The sequence below is a fragment of the Salvia splendens genome, chromosome 12 (genome assembly GCF_004379255.2).
Source record: "Salvia splendens isolate huo1 chromosome 12, SspV2, whole genome shotgun sequence".
NCBI lineage: Eukaryota > Viridiplantae > Streptophyta > Magnoliopsida > Lamiales > Lamiaceae > Salvia > Salvia splendens.
In genome coordinates, this window is record NC_056043.1 from 12,790,260 (window position 1) to 12,804,752 (window position 14,493).

The 14,493-nt window shown below is 42.7% G+C and overlaps 1 protein-coding gene across 2 annotated transcripts; it reads right to left on the bottom strand.

The window, feature by feature from the left end:
- Nucleotides 1-3,752: 3,752 nt before the first annotated feature.
- On the bottom strand, nt 3,753-6,716 carry LOC121758967 (ADP-ribosylation factor 2). 2 transcript variants are annotated; one of them, XM_042154437.1, is made up of 7 exons: nt 6,577-6,716; nt 5,433-5,602; nt 5,223-5,293; nt 4,938-5,057; nt 4,329-4,447; nt 4,170-4,251; nt 3,753-4,059 (listed from the first exon to the last, which is right to left on the bottom strand). In XM_042154437.1, the coding sequence occupies exons 2-7, from the start codon at nt 5,578-5,580 to the stop codon at nt 4,054-4,056; spliced, it is 546 nt and encodes a 181-aa protein (XP_042010371.1). In that variant the 5' UTR covers nt 5,581-5,602; nt 6,577-6,716; the 3' UTR covers nt 3,753-4,053. The 2 variants fall into 2 exon arrangements, with proteins under 2 accessions (XP_042010371.1, XP_042010370.1); XM_042154436.1 differs by lacking the exon at nt 3,753-4,059 and having other exon boundaries at nt 4,155-4,251.
- Nucleotides 6,717-14,493: the final 7,777 nt, after the last annotated feature.

Below are 14,493 nucleotides of genomic sequence, written 5' to 3' on the forward strand. Positions count from 1 at the left end.
ATAATTTGGTTCTCTCGTGTTTGGCAATATGAACATAGACCGTGCAGCCGAAGATCTTGGGTTGAAGATTCAAGTGTTGGGGAATTTTAGACAGAGAGGATAGGATATCAAGTGGGGTCTTTTTGTTTAAGATTTTCGTGGGTAGGCGATTCATGAGGTAAACGGATGTAGCTATGGCTTCTGGCCAAAAATGTTGAGGGACTTTGGATTCAATCATTAGGGCTCGGGCTATTTCCAGAATTGTCCTATTTTTCCGTTCGGCTACCCCATTTTGTTCAGGTGTATATGAGCAAGAAGTTTGATGGACCATTCCCTTTTCTTGAAAAAATTTCGTCATAGGACCATTGATAAATTCCCTCCCATTATCGGATCGAAGAGTTTTGATTGAAGTATGAAATTGGGTTTGAACCATTTTAAAAAACAAGACAAACTTATCCATAACTTCAGACTTATGTTTCATGAAATAGATCCAAGTCATCCTAGTGCAATCATCAACAAATATAACGAAGTATCGAAAACCATTCCCCCCAGTAAACGGTGCAGGACCCCACACATCAGAATGTACCAAAGAAAAAATAGATTGCACACGAGTGTTTGAGGGTTTAAACGACTGTCGGTGGCTTTTAGCCAAAACACAAGTTTCACAAAAAAAATCAGTAGGAACAGGCAAGTTTGGAAAAAGTAGTTTAAAGTACCCAGGGGAAGGATGTCCTAGTCTTCGGTGCCACAGCCAAACCTCTTGTTTCGTGGACCCGTGAGCCAGCATCGCGCTACCAGTTTGAGCTATCTCGTCCACGTAGTAGAGTCCACAATTCTCAGTGCCACGCCCAAGTATCCTCTTCGTCCGAATATCCTGTAAAATGCAGAAATTTGGGTGCATCAGGAGAGTACAATTCAATTCTCTTGTAACGTGACTGATAGACATCAATCGTTGAGACAAAGTTGGAACATATAAGCAGTTCTTGAGACGCAACGTAGGAGATATTTCTACAGTGCCAGATCCTTCAACAGTGATCAATTCCCCACTAGCTGTCTTAATATAAGTCTTGGTAATCTTTCCCATATTAATAAAGTCATTCCTATTTGGGGTCATAGTATCTGTGGCCCCACAGTCAAAAATCCAACCCTTCGTCATATTGGCTCTTTTATTTACATGAAACGCATCGGAAATTTTTTCTAAGGGAGCAAAAGGGTTTTTTGACACAAAATCACTTGTATGAGGGCTAACATCAACATTTCCATCAAAAAAGGGGTCAAAATCTAATTTCAAGTAGTCTGGGGGTCTTTCCTTCAAAGCATGGGGTCGAGTTCTTAATTTGTCATAATTATGGGGGGGCTGGCATAATTTAGGAGAAATCCTTGGGTTTGGTTTAAAACCAAACCCGTTACCTCCCGGGGTCGGCGGATGCGCATGTCCACTCCAGCGGCGAGGCGGTGGCGGCCTAGGAAGAGGATCGGCTCGAATGTCTTGTATCAGAGGATCTCCGGCTCCATTAGTTCGATTGGTTTGCCGTTGATTTTGATCAGATCGCGGCTGCGCTTGCAGTGGGTGGCCGCTACTGCCGTCTTCTTCCTGTCGAAGCACTGCAAGGGCTCGTTCGCGGTCGGAGTAGCCATGACTCTTTTTCTCTCTCTGTCCCCTTCTGTTGCTCTGTTCGGCTGCCGCTTCTTCCCTTCCGGCGAAATTGTCAGCTTCCCGGATGTCGAAAGCGTCGGTTGGTGATGAAGATTTGGTGCCGGAATTGGATACTACTTCGGCATAAGACGGCGGCTGGTGACGCGTGATACCGGTGGTAAGTTCCTTCCCGGCGTAGACAGTCGCTGGCTCTCTCCTAGCGGCGGCTGTTGCTTGTTTTTTTTCGGTGGCTGGGGGGGCCGATTCTCTCCCGGCGGTTGGTTCTTGCCCAGCAGCGGTGGTGGTATGTTGTTCTTTGTATTGAGCAATCAGCTTTGATATGTATTCAAGGAGTGTTTCAGAATCGAGAACCTGGGGTATTTGGATTGTGTTCATAGTTTTTGTATCTGTGAAATTTTCTGCGGAAGGTGTCAAGCTAGTGACCGATCCACCGGATCGACACTGCTCTGATGCCATGTTAGAAATCCATGAGTTCCATCCTAAAACCAATTGGTGATAGGAGGAGGGGCCCATGAGACTTATATACTAGTTTCAGTTTTATCTTGACACCGATGTGGGACAATTATATATTATATTTTTAGTTTCAATTGCCAACACAAGGTAAGCTTAGTTCTGAGTATCTAAAGCTTAGTTTCGTTGGTTAATCCCTAATAGTATATTTTACTGAATCGTTATGAATTCAATGAAATCGCTTTTCATTATTTGAGTATATGCTTTATCACGTCCATGGAGATTATTATCACGTCAAGGAGAAATCGAAGTTGACGCCGCCAAATGGGTAGAGAAGAAATCGCATTAATGAGGGTGAATAGTGGTTCACTTGTGGCGGCTTCTAATATGTTTGTTGCGGGAATGGATCCCCTGTTGTGGCAAAATCACATCAGGGGATGCTGTGGAATAAAACGCAGCTGTTTGAATGTTAAACGCATGTAATCAGCTTCTTTCTCTTATTTTATTAAGCAATTTCATTATAATGTTTTGTTAATCATTATTTTCTTTGCGTTTTTTTTTTACATTTTAAATATTAGAAACCCATTTCAATTATTTCACTTTTGATTCCGTCCCTATCTATATTGTTAACATTTTGATTTTATCTTTTTTTCTGGATTTTTCTTTTTGAATTATTAGAAAACATAAAAAATACTGTAATAAATAAGTGATAGAAAATAAGAGAAAGAAGCTGATTACCTGCGTTTAACATTCAAGCAGCTGCGTTTTATTCCACAGCATCCCCTGCTGTGATTTTGCCACAGCAGGGGATCCATTCCCGTTTGTTGCTAGAGTTAGATGAGGGTAACTTTGGAAATCAGCTAATTTAGTGTGGATACGTATGGAATTAACACCTATTCTAATAATACCTAAAAGTCAAAAACCAAATGCAAAATTTGGAACTTACAAAATTATGCTCCCTTCGTCCGCAAATAGTAACCCCATTTTTCTATTTTAATCCGTCCCTAAATAGAAGTCTCGGTTCATTTTTATCATAAATGGTAATAGGACCTCACATTCCACTAACTTATTCCACTTCCATTTCATTTAAAACTAATATATACAAGTGGGACATATATTTTATTAACGTTTTCCATCCACTTTTCTTAACATTTCATAAAACTCGTGCCGCCAAGAAATGGGACTCCTAATGGCGGACGGAAGTAGTAGTTAAACCAAAAAACTGTTACACATCATGAATGCCGTGAAAAGAAAAACCGTAACCGGAGTCATTCTTTTCTAAAGAAACCATAAATGCCTAACCAAAAACCTCCTAAGTCAACTTATTACAGTTAATGATAGAGTACTAATTTCATTACAAGTTAGTTGAGGCATTTTTTGAACAAGATGTTAAGAAGTGATTTTTAAAGGTTAAAATGGTGAGAATAAAGATGAAAGTGTAAAATAAGAGGGAGAATAAAATTAATTTTCAACAAAGGAAATACAAACTCATTTATATTTAGGACAAGAGAGTACTAGATTCCTACTATAAAGGAAATACAATCCTACTACCATAATGTAATATTGATTAAAAATTCGTTATACACAGCCTGCAATATCCGTTTTTAATTTACATTCAGTAGGTTTATCTAGAAATGTTTGTTTAAATGAAGAACATTTGTGGAGATGATAAGAAATAGAGTGTTTTCTGCCCTTCGCCAAGTCGTGAAGATCAAGCAGTTTATACAAGTAAGCGTGGGCAAACAAATAATAATCCAAAGTCCTAGTCTGTGTCTGAATATAACATTCAAAACTTATCAAACATAGGACGACATATAAAACAAACCATTGTCTGATATAGAGACATTTTTTAAGGTCCTAAACATAAATGAAAAAACAACATTGTTTCAAAGCAATATAAGAAAAAAACTAGATAAACCTCGACAGTTTCAAGTATTAGCTCTCGCGTAAACAACTCCAAAAAAGCTCTAAGCCTGTAATAGTTTAGAAGAGTCAGAATCTGACAAAATAACTCATAAAACGAAGCTCTATTTGAAAAACTCTTTCAATTAAAATTATGAGATGAATGTTAGTGACCACTTGCCTTGTTAGCAATGTTGTTGGAGAGCCAGTCAAGTCCCTCATAGAGTCCCTCACCGGAGGTGGCACAAGTGCTCTGGATGTACCTGGAAGCAAAGAATAGCGAGTAAAAATCATAAAATCAGCGAGTGAAGTATTGATCTCACAGCTTAGGAATGTATACCAGTGGCGCTGCCTGAGCGAGTGTAGGCCAAGCTTGTCAGTGATTTCAGCAGCATTCATTGCATTAGGAAGATCTTGTTTGTTTGCAAAAACAAGTAGTACAGCATCTCTCAGCTCATCCTACATGAATTCGTCAATAGTTCCAGCCAATTGGTCAAAGACAATGATATTATTTTGCCAATTAGAAGTGAGATATTACTTTTGCAAAATAGCATATCCATTTGCAAATATGAAAACAGAAACAATGATACTCACAGGCTCAGATGATACTTTACCTGTATATATTGAGAAGAATTTAATACCAACTATTTTCGCCTCTTGATAGAGGAAATGTGTTAATTGGAACAGTGTACTGACTAAAGTTCTTTGAAAGAGAAAGAAATTACAATGACGGCTTAAGTAGAACCAGATTATCAGAAAACAAAGCAAGTGAACTACAAAATGAATTATCTCCAGAACCTTAAAGAAAGAAATAAACTTTCTTTATTATTGCCATGGCCTCATAAGAACTTTACTTTTAAGAGCAACTTCTTTTATTCTAGACATTTACATTCTTTCTACTTCTCCAAAGTTGAATTTGAATAAAATGCAAAACAATAAGGGATATTACCTCATTCAACATCCTATGCAATTCATCCCTTGCTTCCACAACACGGTCCCTATCGTTGCTATCCACCACAAAGATGAGACCCTGAGTGTTCTGGAAGTAGTGCCTCCACAATGGGCGGATCTGTAAGAGGATTTTGACACCATTATTCGCAAAAATATGTAAGAATGTATAGTCAAAATACTAAAAGCATTCACAAAATCTGTAATTAAAACGACTAATTAGAGCATGGAGATATCAAGGTTATTTTTCAGTTTTAAAATAAAGTCAGACGTAAAAATATCTCACCTTGTCCTGACCCCCGACATCCCACACAGTGAAGCTAATGTTCTTGTATTCGACAGTCTCCACATTGAAGCCTGAAGAGCAATAGTAAGGCGAAGAAAAAATGAGTACAGGGAACAAATTCATAATTCAAGACATGAAATAGGAACCCTGCTGAATTTCAAATATTTCATATGTAAAAAAGAACAGAGCCAAGTTACAAAGAAACCGTACCAATGGTAGGAATGGTAGTAACAATCTCTCCAAGCTTGAGCTTGTACAGAATGGTGGTCTTACCAGCCGCATCGAGACCAACCATCAAAATACGCATCTCCTTCTTGGCAAAAAGCCGGCTAAAAAGCTTTGTGAATGTCAACCCCATTTCCCTTTCCTGCTTTTGATATCTGCAAAATTTGACCCCCGAGTTATGCAACACAGCAACAAAAGCATATATTCATATCAGCCATATAATTATGCAACCACAAATAGATGTGGTTACTCTCTTACAGTTGGCCTACATATGTATGCCCATTTTTTGTCTACCAAATACCAATCACTAATGCAAGGCATACATAATATGATCAGATTATTTGAATTCCATCATACCGCCTATCTATAATCCTTTTAACATACTCTTACTAAAATTATTAAGATTACCCATAGTAAGCCTTCAATCAATGCCATAATTTGTTTTAAAGACACTTCATGAATTGAATTACAAGGCACCTAAAAGATAAATACAGTGGTCCGAAATGTGATCACAGACTGTACACGTTCCAAAATGCAGGTAGCTACACAATAAACCCCATGGAACTACTACCACCCAAGGAAACAAAAACATAGGAAGCGCTTGATAATACAACTATTGTAGCTAACAGAATCAACATCATAATGAAACAATACAAATCAAATCCAAAATCAGATTCCAACACCACCACAACACAACATCGACGATCATTGCACAATTACCAGATTCTCAAAACACAGATACGAAATTCATGAAATAAATCCATCAGATCGGTATGATGTTCTAGATCGGATCACTATCAGAAACTGATTCAGGATGAAATACAACAGAACACAGTTAGGTCGACCATAAATAAATGAGATCCTGAGGCGGATGCATCTCCCCATCTATCAACCCCAAAAAACTCAACAAATCTCGATCCCAACATAGAGAAAATCGAAAATGCAGCATAAATAAGACCTGAATCAACCAATAATCAGCTCGATCTGAACGAAAACCTCAATTCCTCCTAAACGATTCATCCAAATCGCAGATCCGATACATCACAACAAAAAATAAACCAAATCACAAAATTCAACCAAAATTAGAGCATCGGTGCACAAAATTAGAAATAGCGGGATCATCTCGAACCTTGGAAAGATAGATTTGGTGCAGGCGCTAGAGAGAGAAACTGTGTTGCTGCTGGAGCGAGAGAGAGAAATGTGGAGCTGCCTGAGAACCACGCGAGATACTAATAACAATACTCGGGAGGAGGATTGAGAATCGTCAACCAACGATTATTTATATTTGATGCTCTCCATTTACTAACGAAGTACCTAATTTGCCACTGGAAACTGGCTACAATTATGGGATTGCCCCTCGTATAGTAATCTGCTTCATTCGCATCTAGCCGTATCATGAATGCATAGACTGACATAGGATTAAATTAATTTTCAAGATGGTAATATATTTAATGAGTTCCCTAAGAGCATTAGCAATGGGGCGCCCTAAGGCGCGCCACGTCAGCAGTTTTATCCCCCTACCTCTCCACCTGCAGTGGGGCGCCCTAAGGCGTGCCCTAAGGTGCGCCATATGGCGCGCCACATCATCATTTTATTGTTTTGTTTATTTAATTTAACTGTTTTCAAATAACAAGTAACGAGTAAATAAAAAACGGTCTAAATAACAAACGGCGAAGTTTTAATAAAAAAAAGTTATATCATTGAACTAATAAAAAAAAACTAAGTCAGACCAATTCCCAACTTCCGACGCAGCTCATCGAGTAACGCCCGGAGATATTCGGCTTGTCGGGGTCGGTACACTTCTTGAGGGCCCTGTGCGTCTGCAATATCGTCCTTGCCATCGACGTTGTTGCTAACGACTCAAACGCGGTGGCCGTCTGGGTCGGGAGCTCTACCGGGACCAGAGCTTGGGTTGCAGCGGTCGACGATGAGGTCGCGGTCGCCTTCCCCTTGGCCTTCGCAGCCTTGACGCCGGGAGGACGCCGGAAGGACACCGGTGTGCCGGAACTCCCTTCATCCACGTACGTCCGGTTGAGGTCAACCGGGTGGTTGCCGTTGCCGCTGCTCGTGTAATCACCAGCTTCAATGGTCTTCGCCCTCTTCGGCGCACCAGTGTGCAGAATTCCACCTTGGAACTTCTGCTTGTCCCTCAAGAGCGTCCAGATGGCCTCGTGCTTGAAGTCGCCGTACATCGACAGGTACAACAACAGCGCTTTAGCGCGCACGTCGCTCAAGCTCTCGCCGCTCTTCTATGACCGCGTGAACTTCTCGAACTCCGCCGCGTACAAGTTCACTTGCTTCTTGACTTGATCCCAGTGCTTGCGGAGTTGCTCACGCTTGCGCTTGTACGCGGTTAGCGGCTTGACCGAATTGTAGAGGTTCCCGATGCGTTCCCAGTAAGCGATCTGTCGCTGGTTGTTCGCGAATATCGGATCTTCCGATATATCTACCCAACACCGGGCCAAGGTGAGAGTTTCGTCGTCGTTGTAGTTCGTACGACCAGGGGCGTACTCATCGCAATCACCGGGAGGCGGCAACTTCTGCGCCCGCTGCCGGTTCCGCTTCTTTCTGGCTGGGGCGGAAGCGGTCGCGGCGGGGTCGGGATCGGCCGCTGCGGTTGGGCGGTGCGGAGACGGGTTCATGTCAGACAACCCATACGATTCCGTACTGAAATCGGGATCGTAATGGGTGTTGGTGTCGAACGAACGATAATCGTCGGGTTCTGTACCCGGCCAATGCGCCCCTGCGCTAAACGTAGGACTATTGGGGCTTGAATCCATTTCGTAGTAATTATGTAAATGTAAGTTTCGAAAATGAAATCGAGTGAAATGAAATGTTACAAATGAATGGTATTTATAAAAAAACGAAACCGCGTGTCATCGTCCGCCGTTGATCGTCCGCGACCTCCTCCGTGACCGAAATATATGGCGCGACTATCGTCCGCGCCCTATTGACCATTGAAAATAATCCTTGTAGTACGAAATACGTGTCGTATTTGGCTTAAAATTAATGATTTGATGATTATTTCTACAGAATTTTAAGGCATTACATGCACCGTAAAATTCATTTTATTTTTGGGAATGATTACCTGTTAGCCCAATGATTAAGAATGGATGAGTCTCCTACCACTAGACCACACCTATTAATTTAAAGTTACTATAAACACTTTTTTGATGATTAAAAACTCTAGAAAAAATAACAGTAACTAACTACTACACACAATTTAAAAAGCAAAGCCAATAAAAAATCAGGAGAAATACATTTTCCAAACAAGGTCATACACATGAAAATGGAGCATTTCTCAAATCTTTACAGAACTCGAAAAAATTGTAATTTCTCAACGAAGGCATGAAGAAAAATTTGCTGCAGAGCTCCAAATACCAAACATGGAAGCCTTGGAAATTTTGAGAAATCTGTTTTCCTTCGCTCCAAATACGCGTCCTTCCCTTCGTTGCCCTCTTCAGTCCCATAGAAAAGGAGCGTAGCGTCTCCTCCAATTTGCTGAAAAGCACTAGCATTACACACAAGGACTATGCTACTACTATCTTTGATTCAAGAAAAGTGCAATGTTTTTCCAAAAATACCTGAAGCCCAGCATGTCCATCATCAGCTGCATTGATGGCAGCTTTGCACAACCGAATTACCATTGGACTATTCCTCAGAATCTCTCTGCACCATTTAACTGTTTCCTCTTCCAGCTTCTCCAGCTGGTCAAAGACGGTGCTTCAAGGTTATGTTTAATGGCATTTGTTAATGGCGTTTTGAGGGAAATCTTACAGGAACAACGGTATTGACAAGCCCCATTTTCTCTGCTTCCTTAGCATTGTAGAACCTCGTCATGTACCACATTTCACGTGCACGTTTTGGGCCAACCTGTTTAAACAGACACAATCATGAGTTTCCTCTTATTGTCAGTGAATGAAAATATAGTAAAGAGACAGTTTGATTGAGTACCAAACGAGACATTAATGAAGCCCCATAGCCTGCATCAAAGCTTCCAACCTAAATAGTTTGTATTAAGAACAAGCAAATCAACTAGAAGAACAATTTCATGAGTAAGAAACATTGGCTTGTGTTCATGGATGGTGGCTGAGAGTATCTCCTCCTCATCTCAAAGAAAGCAACATAAGACTACCTTCGGCCCCGTCTGACCAAAAATGGCATTATCAGCTGCGATTGTGATACGATCCTCTATATCTTAGGAAATCACAATTATTTAGTTATCTTTTATTCCCCAAATCTTTTCATATCTTTGTTTTCTTATTCAATAAGTTAGGTTAGTAGTATTCTAGTATTATAAATAGGAGAGCTTGTTATCATTTTATGCAATCAATGAATGAATATATTATTTTGGCCAAGTCCCTTGCATAATACGTTGAATCCTTAATCCTTACGCCACCTGCTGCCCGAAGGAATCTCACCGCGCACAGCCGGGACGTATATCTGATCTGCAGTCGCTGCCCGACTGGTTGGAACCCGCGCACAGCCACCCAGATTCTTCCTCCGCCGACCCTCACGGGCGCTAAATTTATCTCTTCATAGTTGTTCTCCGTTCTACCGAACGTTAGGGATTTATGTCCTTAACAACTAGTGCTTTCATTGAGAGTTGACCCTCCCACCATCTCGAATCAAAGCTCCACTGCTGCCCGACGAAAAACATTCCGCGCACAGCACCTGCTTTGGTTGCCGAGTCCAGCCTGTCCGCCGAGCTCTAGCCGCCGGACAGTCCTACTTCTGCAAAGCCCGACGGGAAGGATTCCTGCGTGCCGCGTTGAAGTCAGACCATTATCCATAACCCATACCTCACCACCCAAAAGAAAAGAGTGGCCCTCTTCGTCCAATTTATTCAAAAAAAGGAAGAAAACCACCAAACAGAAGCTTCCCCATTCCTTCGTAGAAAACATCCTATCTTCAGTCCGTCAACATGTCATACGACTATGCCGGCTATCACCGTTATCAACGCTTGTCCTATGATCAGCCACCACCCAGGTACAGGCATGAACCCTACGGTCCGCCGCAACCTCACCGAATGGGGTCTGTCCAGACGCGCCACCCCACTTGTTGGGATCCGCCCCGACAACGAACCGATAACTGTTATCCACCACCATATCATGATCCAGGTATGGTCCCGGATTCATACGTCGAGCCGCGAAACTCCTACGCCCGATATCACCCGTGGCAGCCTCAATATCACCCTCGTCCAGCCACCAAAGCGGAGGACCCGATTAACGCAAAGTTAGACCGCTTATTGGAAGCATGTGACAAGATAGAAACTTGGTTCGATGCCACAAATCGCCGGTTTAGCAAATTCCGAACTTTACCGCAGCCCGAACGTGATCTTGATCATCCCCATGTTGTTGCACCACTCCGAAAATGGCATATCCTCCATCAAGAAATAATGAGGCTTCTTTTGGGCCTTCACGTTTAGTCCCCAATGAATCAACGTCTCCACCATGCCACCGCACCAAATCCGATCAAACCCCAGCGCGTCAGCCTTCGTGTTGGGAACCCCCTCTAATGGCCACCCCTGCTGTAGACCAGATCCACCAACCCTACCAGCCGCTACTGCCGCTGCCGCGATCAAATCACCCGCTGCAGTCGAGTCCAGCACAGCCCTTGGAGCTGCCGCCCTACTCCACTCCAAGCCCTCTCCAACCCTTGCAACCGCTACCGGAGACATCTCCATTGTTGGCCTTTAATAGTCTTCTGCAAGCTGCTGTCTCGAGCTCGAGGCCAAAGGAGTGGCAAATGAATATGCAAAAGGCTGGTGAGTATGGTTTGATAAATAAAGTTGTGCCTTGTTCTCGTGATGTTGTGGGAGAAAAGAACATTGTTGAAGATAAATGGAAAGAGAATGGGATGGGACTGAAGGGTTTAGTTGAGAGTAAAGACGATAAAGATAGTGACATACTTAAGATGATCGAAATGATCATCGTGCGCGCATTCGATCCTGGTGTATGTGTCAGTCTCAGCAATCAAAAAGAAGAATTTCTTGCTCTGCAGATAGCAAAACCGGATCTACGTGATAGCAAGAAGGAGCTTCCGCATGAAGAAGTAATAAAGTGCTTGTTTGCCATGGGGACCTTTCGCATAGAGCTACCCATGCCTGCAAACCATGTTGTCTTCAATACTGCTCCGGAATTTAGTGGGGATTTGAATGTCACTGATATTACAAGCATGAATCCTCGATTACCATCACTCGACGCCGATGCAAAGTTGATTCCTCCACGAAATAACAAGCCATGTTTGATCATTCAGGGACGTGTGGCAGAGTTTTCCATTTTAGCATTGAATTTGGATGACCACATCAGTCTGCCTTCGTTGATTTTTTATGGAGGTGATGAAGGGACACGCTCAGCTGCTCGGTGTGTGTTTGATCCAGGAGGCGACGCCTCGCCAACGCTTTTGCTGTCAACTCTTGTCGTTGCTTCGTGGTTTCCACCTTGAGGACAAGGCGGATTTTAACCATGGGGGAGTTGATACGATCCTCTATATCTTAGGAAATCACAATTATTTAGTTATCTTTTATTCCCCAAATCTTTTCCATATCTTTGTTTTCTTATTCAATAAGTTAGGTTAGTAGTATTCTAGTATTATAAATAGGAGAGTTTGTTATCATTTTATGCAATCAATGAATGAATATATTATTTTGGCCAAGTCCCTTGCATAATACGTTGAATCCTTAATCCTTACGCCACCTGCTGCCCGACGGAATCTCACCGCGCACAGCCGGGACGTATATCTGATCTGCAGTCGCTGCCCGACTGGTTGGAACCCGCGCACAGCCACCCAGATTCTTCCTCCGCCGACCCTCACGGGCGCTGAATTTATCTCTTCATAGTTGTTCTCCGTTCTACCCAACGTTAGGGATTTAGGTCCTTAACAGACTGTTAGATCACAGACCATGTGAAGCACATGTCCACCCCCTACTGCATAGCCTGCAACCTTATCATTCATAAAAAGAGACATGAAATAATATCATTGCAAAGTTACATTGTAGTAGAAAACAGGTAAATGGAGCTTACCATTGCTATAACTGGCTTAGGAAGGCAGCGGATTTGAACCTACATTTCAGTCATGATCAAGATAATGGGAAAATAATGAACAAGATTAGTATAATAATCAGGCCCTAAATCGATAAAACTCTTATCCTACCTGAAGGTCTAATACATTGAGACATCCGAAATTATCATAATCAACGTAACCATCTTTGCTTCTAAGTGCTTGATCCCCTCCACTGCAGAATGCCTTTATGCCCTGCACAGTAATTTGTATGCACAAAATGAGTTCATTTCATAAAGTGATGACTAACACAACATTAAATAACAGCGCCAGATGTTATTGATTAGTAGTAGTAACCAAACCAACTATAACCGAAACCTTTTTCAGTGTTTGGACCTAAATCTTCGTTCAAGCAATGCATAGACTAAATATAGTAACACTATTTTTTTCAAATTGAGTATATTGCCAGTCAATAATACTCTCCAATAACTTCATGATATTTGGTAAATCGAATTATCGAAAAACAACAATGCTAATGCTACCTTCCCGGCGAGGATGATCACTCCGACTGTTAAGGAAGAAGTTCCTCAACCGGACGATTTTGCAAGAACGAGAGTTTGGGGGAAGAGTTGGACGAGAGAAAAAAAAGGAGAATGGAGAGATTGAGAGGAAGTAATTTATTTCTTGATGAATAAAGTGAATAACAACTCCCCTATTTATAACCCTTCTAAACGTCCTCTACTAAATAGGATGGAAAACCTATTACTACTAGGAATTGGATAACTAACTAATTAACATAAATAAAAGACTCTACTAAATAAGGAATAAAAGACTCTAATAAGGAACGTCCCTTAACGAGAGACAAAGTCTAGCCTTCGTATCGGGCCGGCCTTCGTGCCACACGTCGCGAGGACCTAGCTCGTCGGACCAGTTCAGCGTGCTGCCTTGTCGCCGGCAACCTAGTGTCGGCGTTGAGTTCATCTTCTTGAGGCAATTGTCGCTCCTTAAGCCGTGCCGACGGAGGTCCCGTATCAACTCCCCCCTCCTTAGAATGCTCCTTGTCCTCAAGGAAAGCGGGAAATTTTCGCTGCACCACAACTAATGGTTCCCGCATCGGATTCTCACCCAAATCATCGGACCAACCTAGCTGTACTTCCTCCACCGCTGCCCCATTTCGTAAAACCGTACGGCGACCCAGGACGCCGGTCGGGCGAGCCACCGGTTTCCCTCGCGCAAACAATGCCGGAAGCTCCCTGTCGGCCCACGCAACGTCTTCCACAAATGGTTTCAAAAGACTCACATGGAACACATTATGGACACGACTCCCCTCGGGCAGCTGCAAACGATACGCCACTTGACCAATTCTTTCCAACACCTCGAAAGGGCCATAGAAGCGACGTGATAATTTTGAGGACAGAGGCCGTGCTACGGAATATTGCCTATACTGCTGAAGTTTGAGTAACACCTTGTCGCCTACATTGAATTCCACGTCCCGTCGATGCTTATTCACTGTTTTCCGCATTCATTGCTGCGCTCGCTCCAAATTTTGGCGGATCCACACAATCGTTTCCCCACGTTGACGAATCAAAGATGCCACATCCGGTGGCGTAGTTGTCGAAGGGGGCGACGCAATCAAGGGGGGCGGCTCCCTGCCGTAAAGGGCCTCGAATGGCGAAATCCCCAACCCCTCATGGTGAAAACAGTTCAAAGCTAACTCTGCCCAAGGCAAAAAATTTGACCATTTAGCCGGTCTATCTGCGGTAAAGGCGCGCAGGTACTGCTCCAGGCCGCGATTTCTGACCTCTGTTTGTCCATCTGTTTGGGGGTGATAGGCCGTCGAGAAATGAAGTTTCGTCCCGCTAAGCCGGAGCATCTCCTCCCACACATCGTTTAAGAATACTGGATCACGATCCGACACTAAAGTCTTGGGAAATCCATGGTGCTTGACCACCGTGTCAATAAATAAGTTCGCAATCCTCAAGGCATTGTAGCGAACAGGCAACAAGGCGAAGTGAGCATACTTCGACAGGCGATCTACCACGAC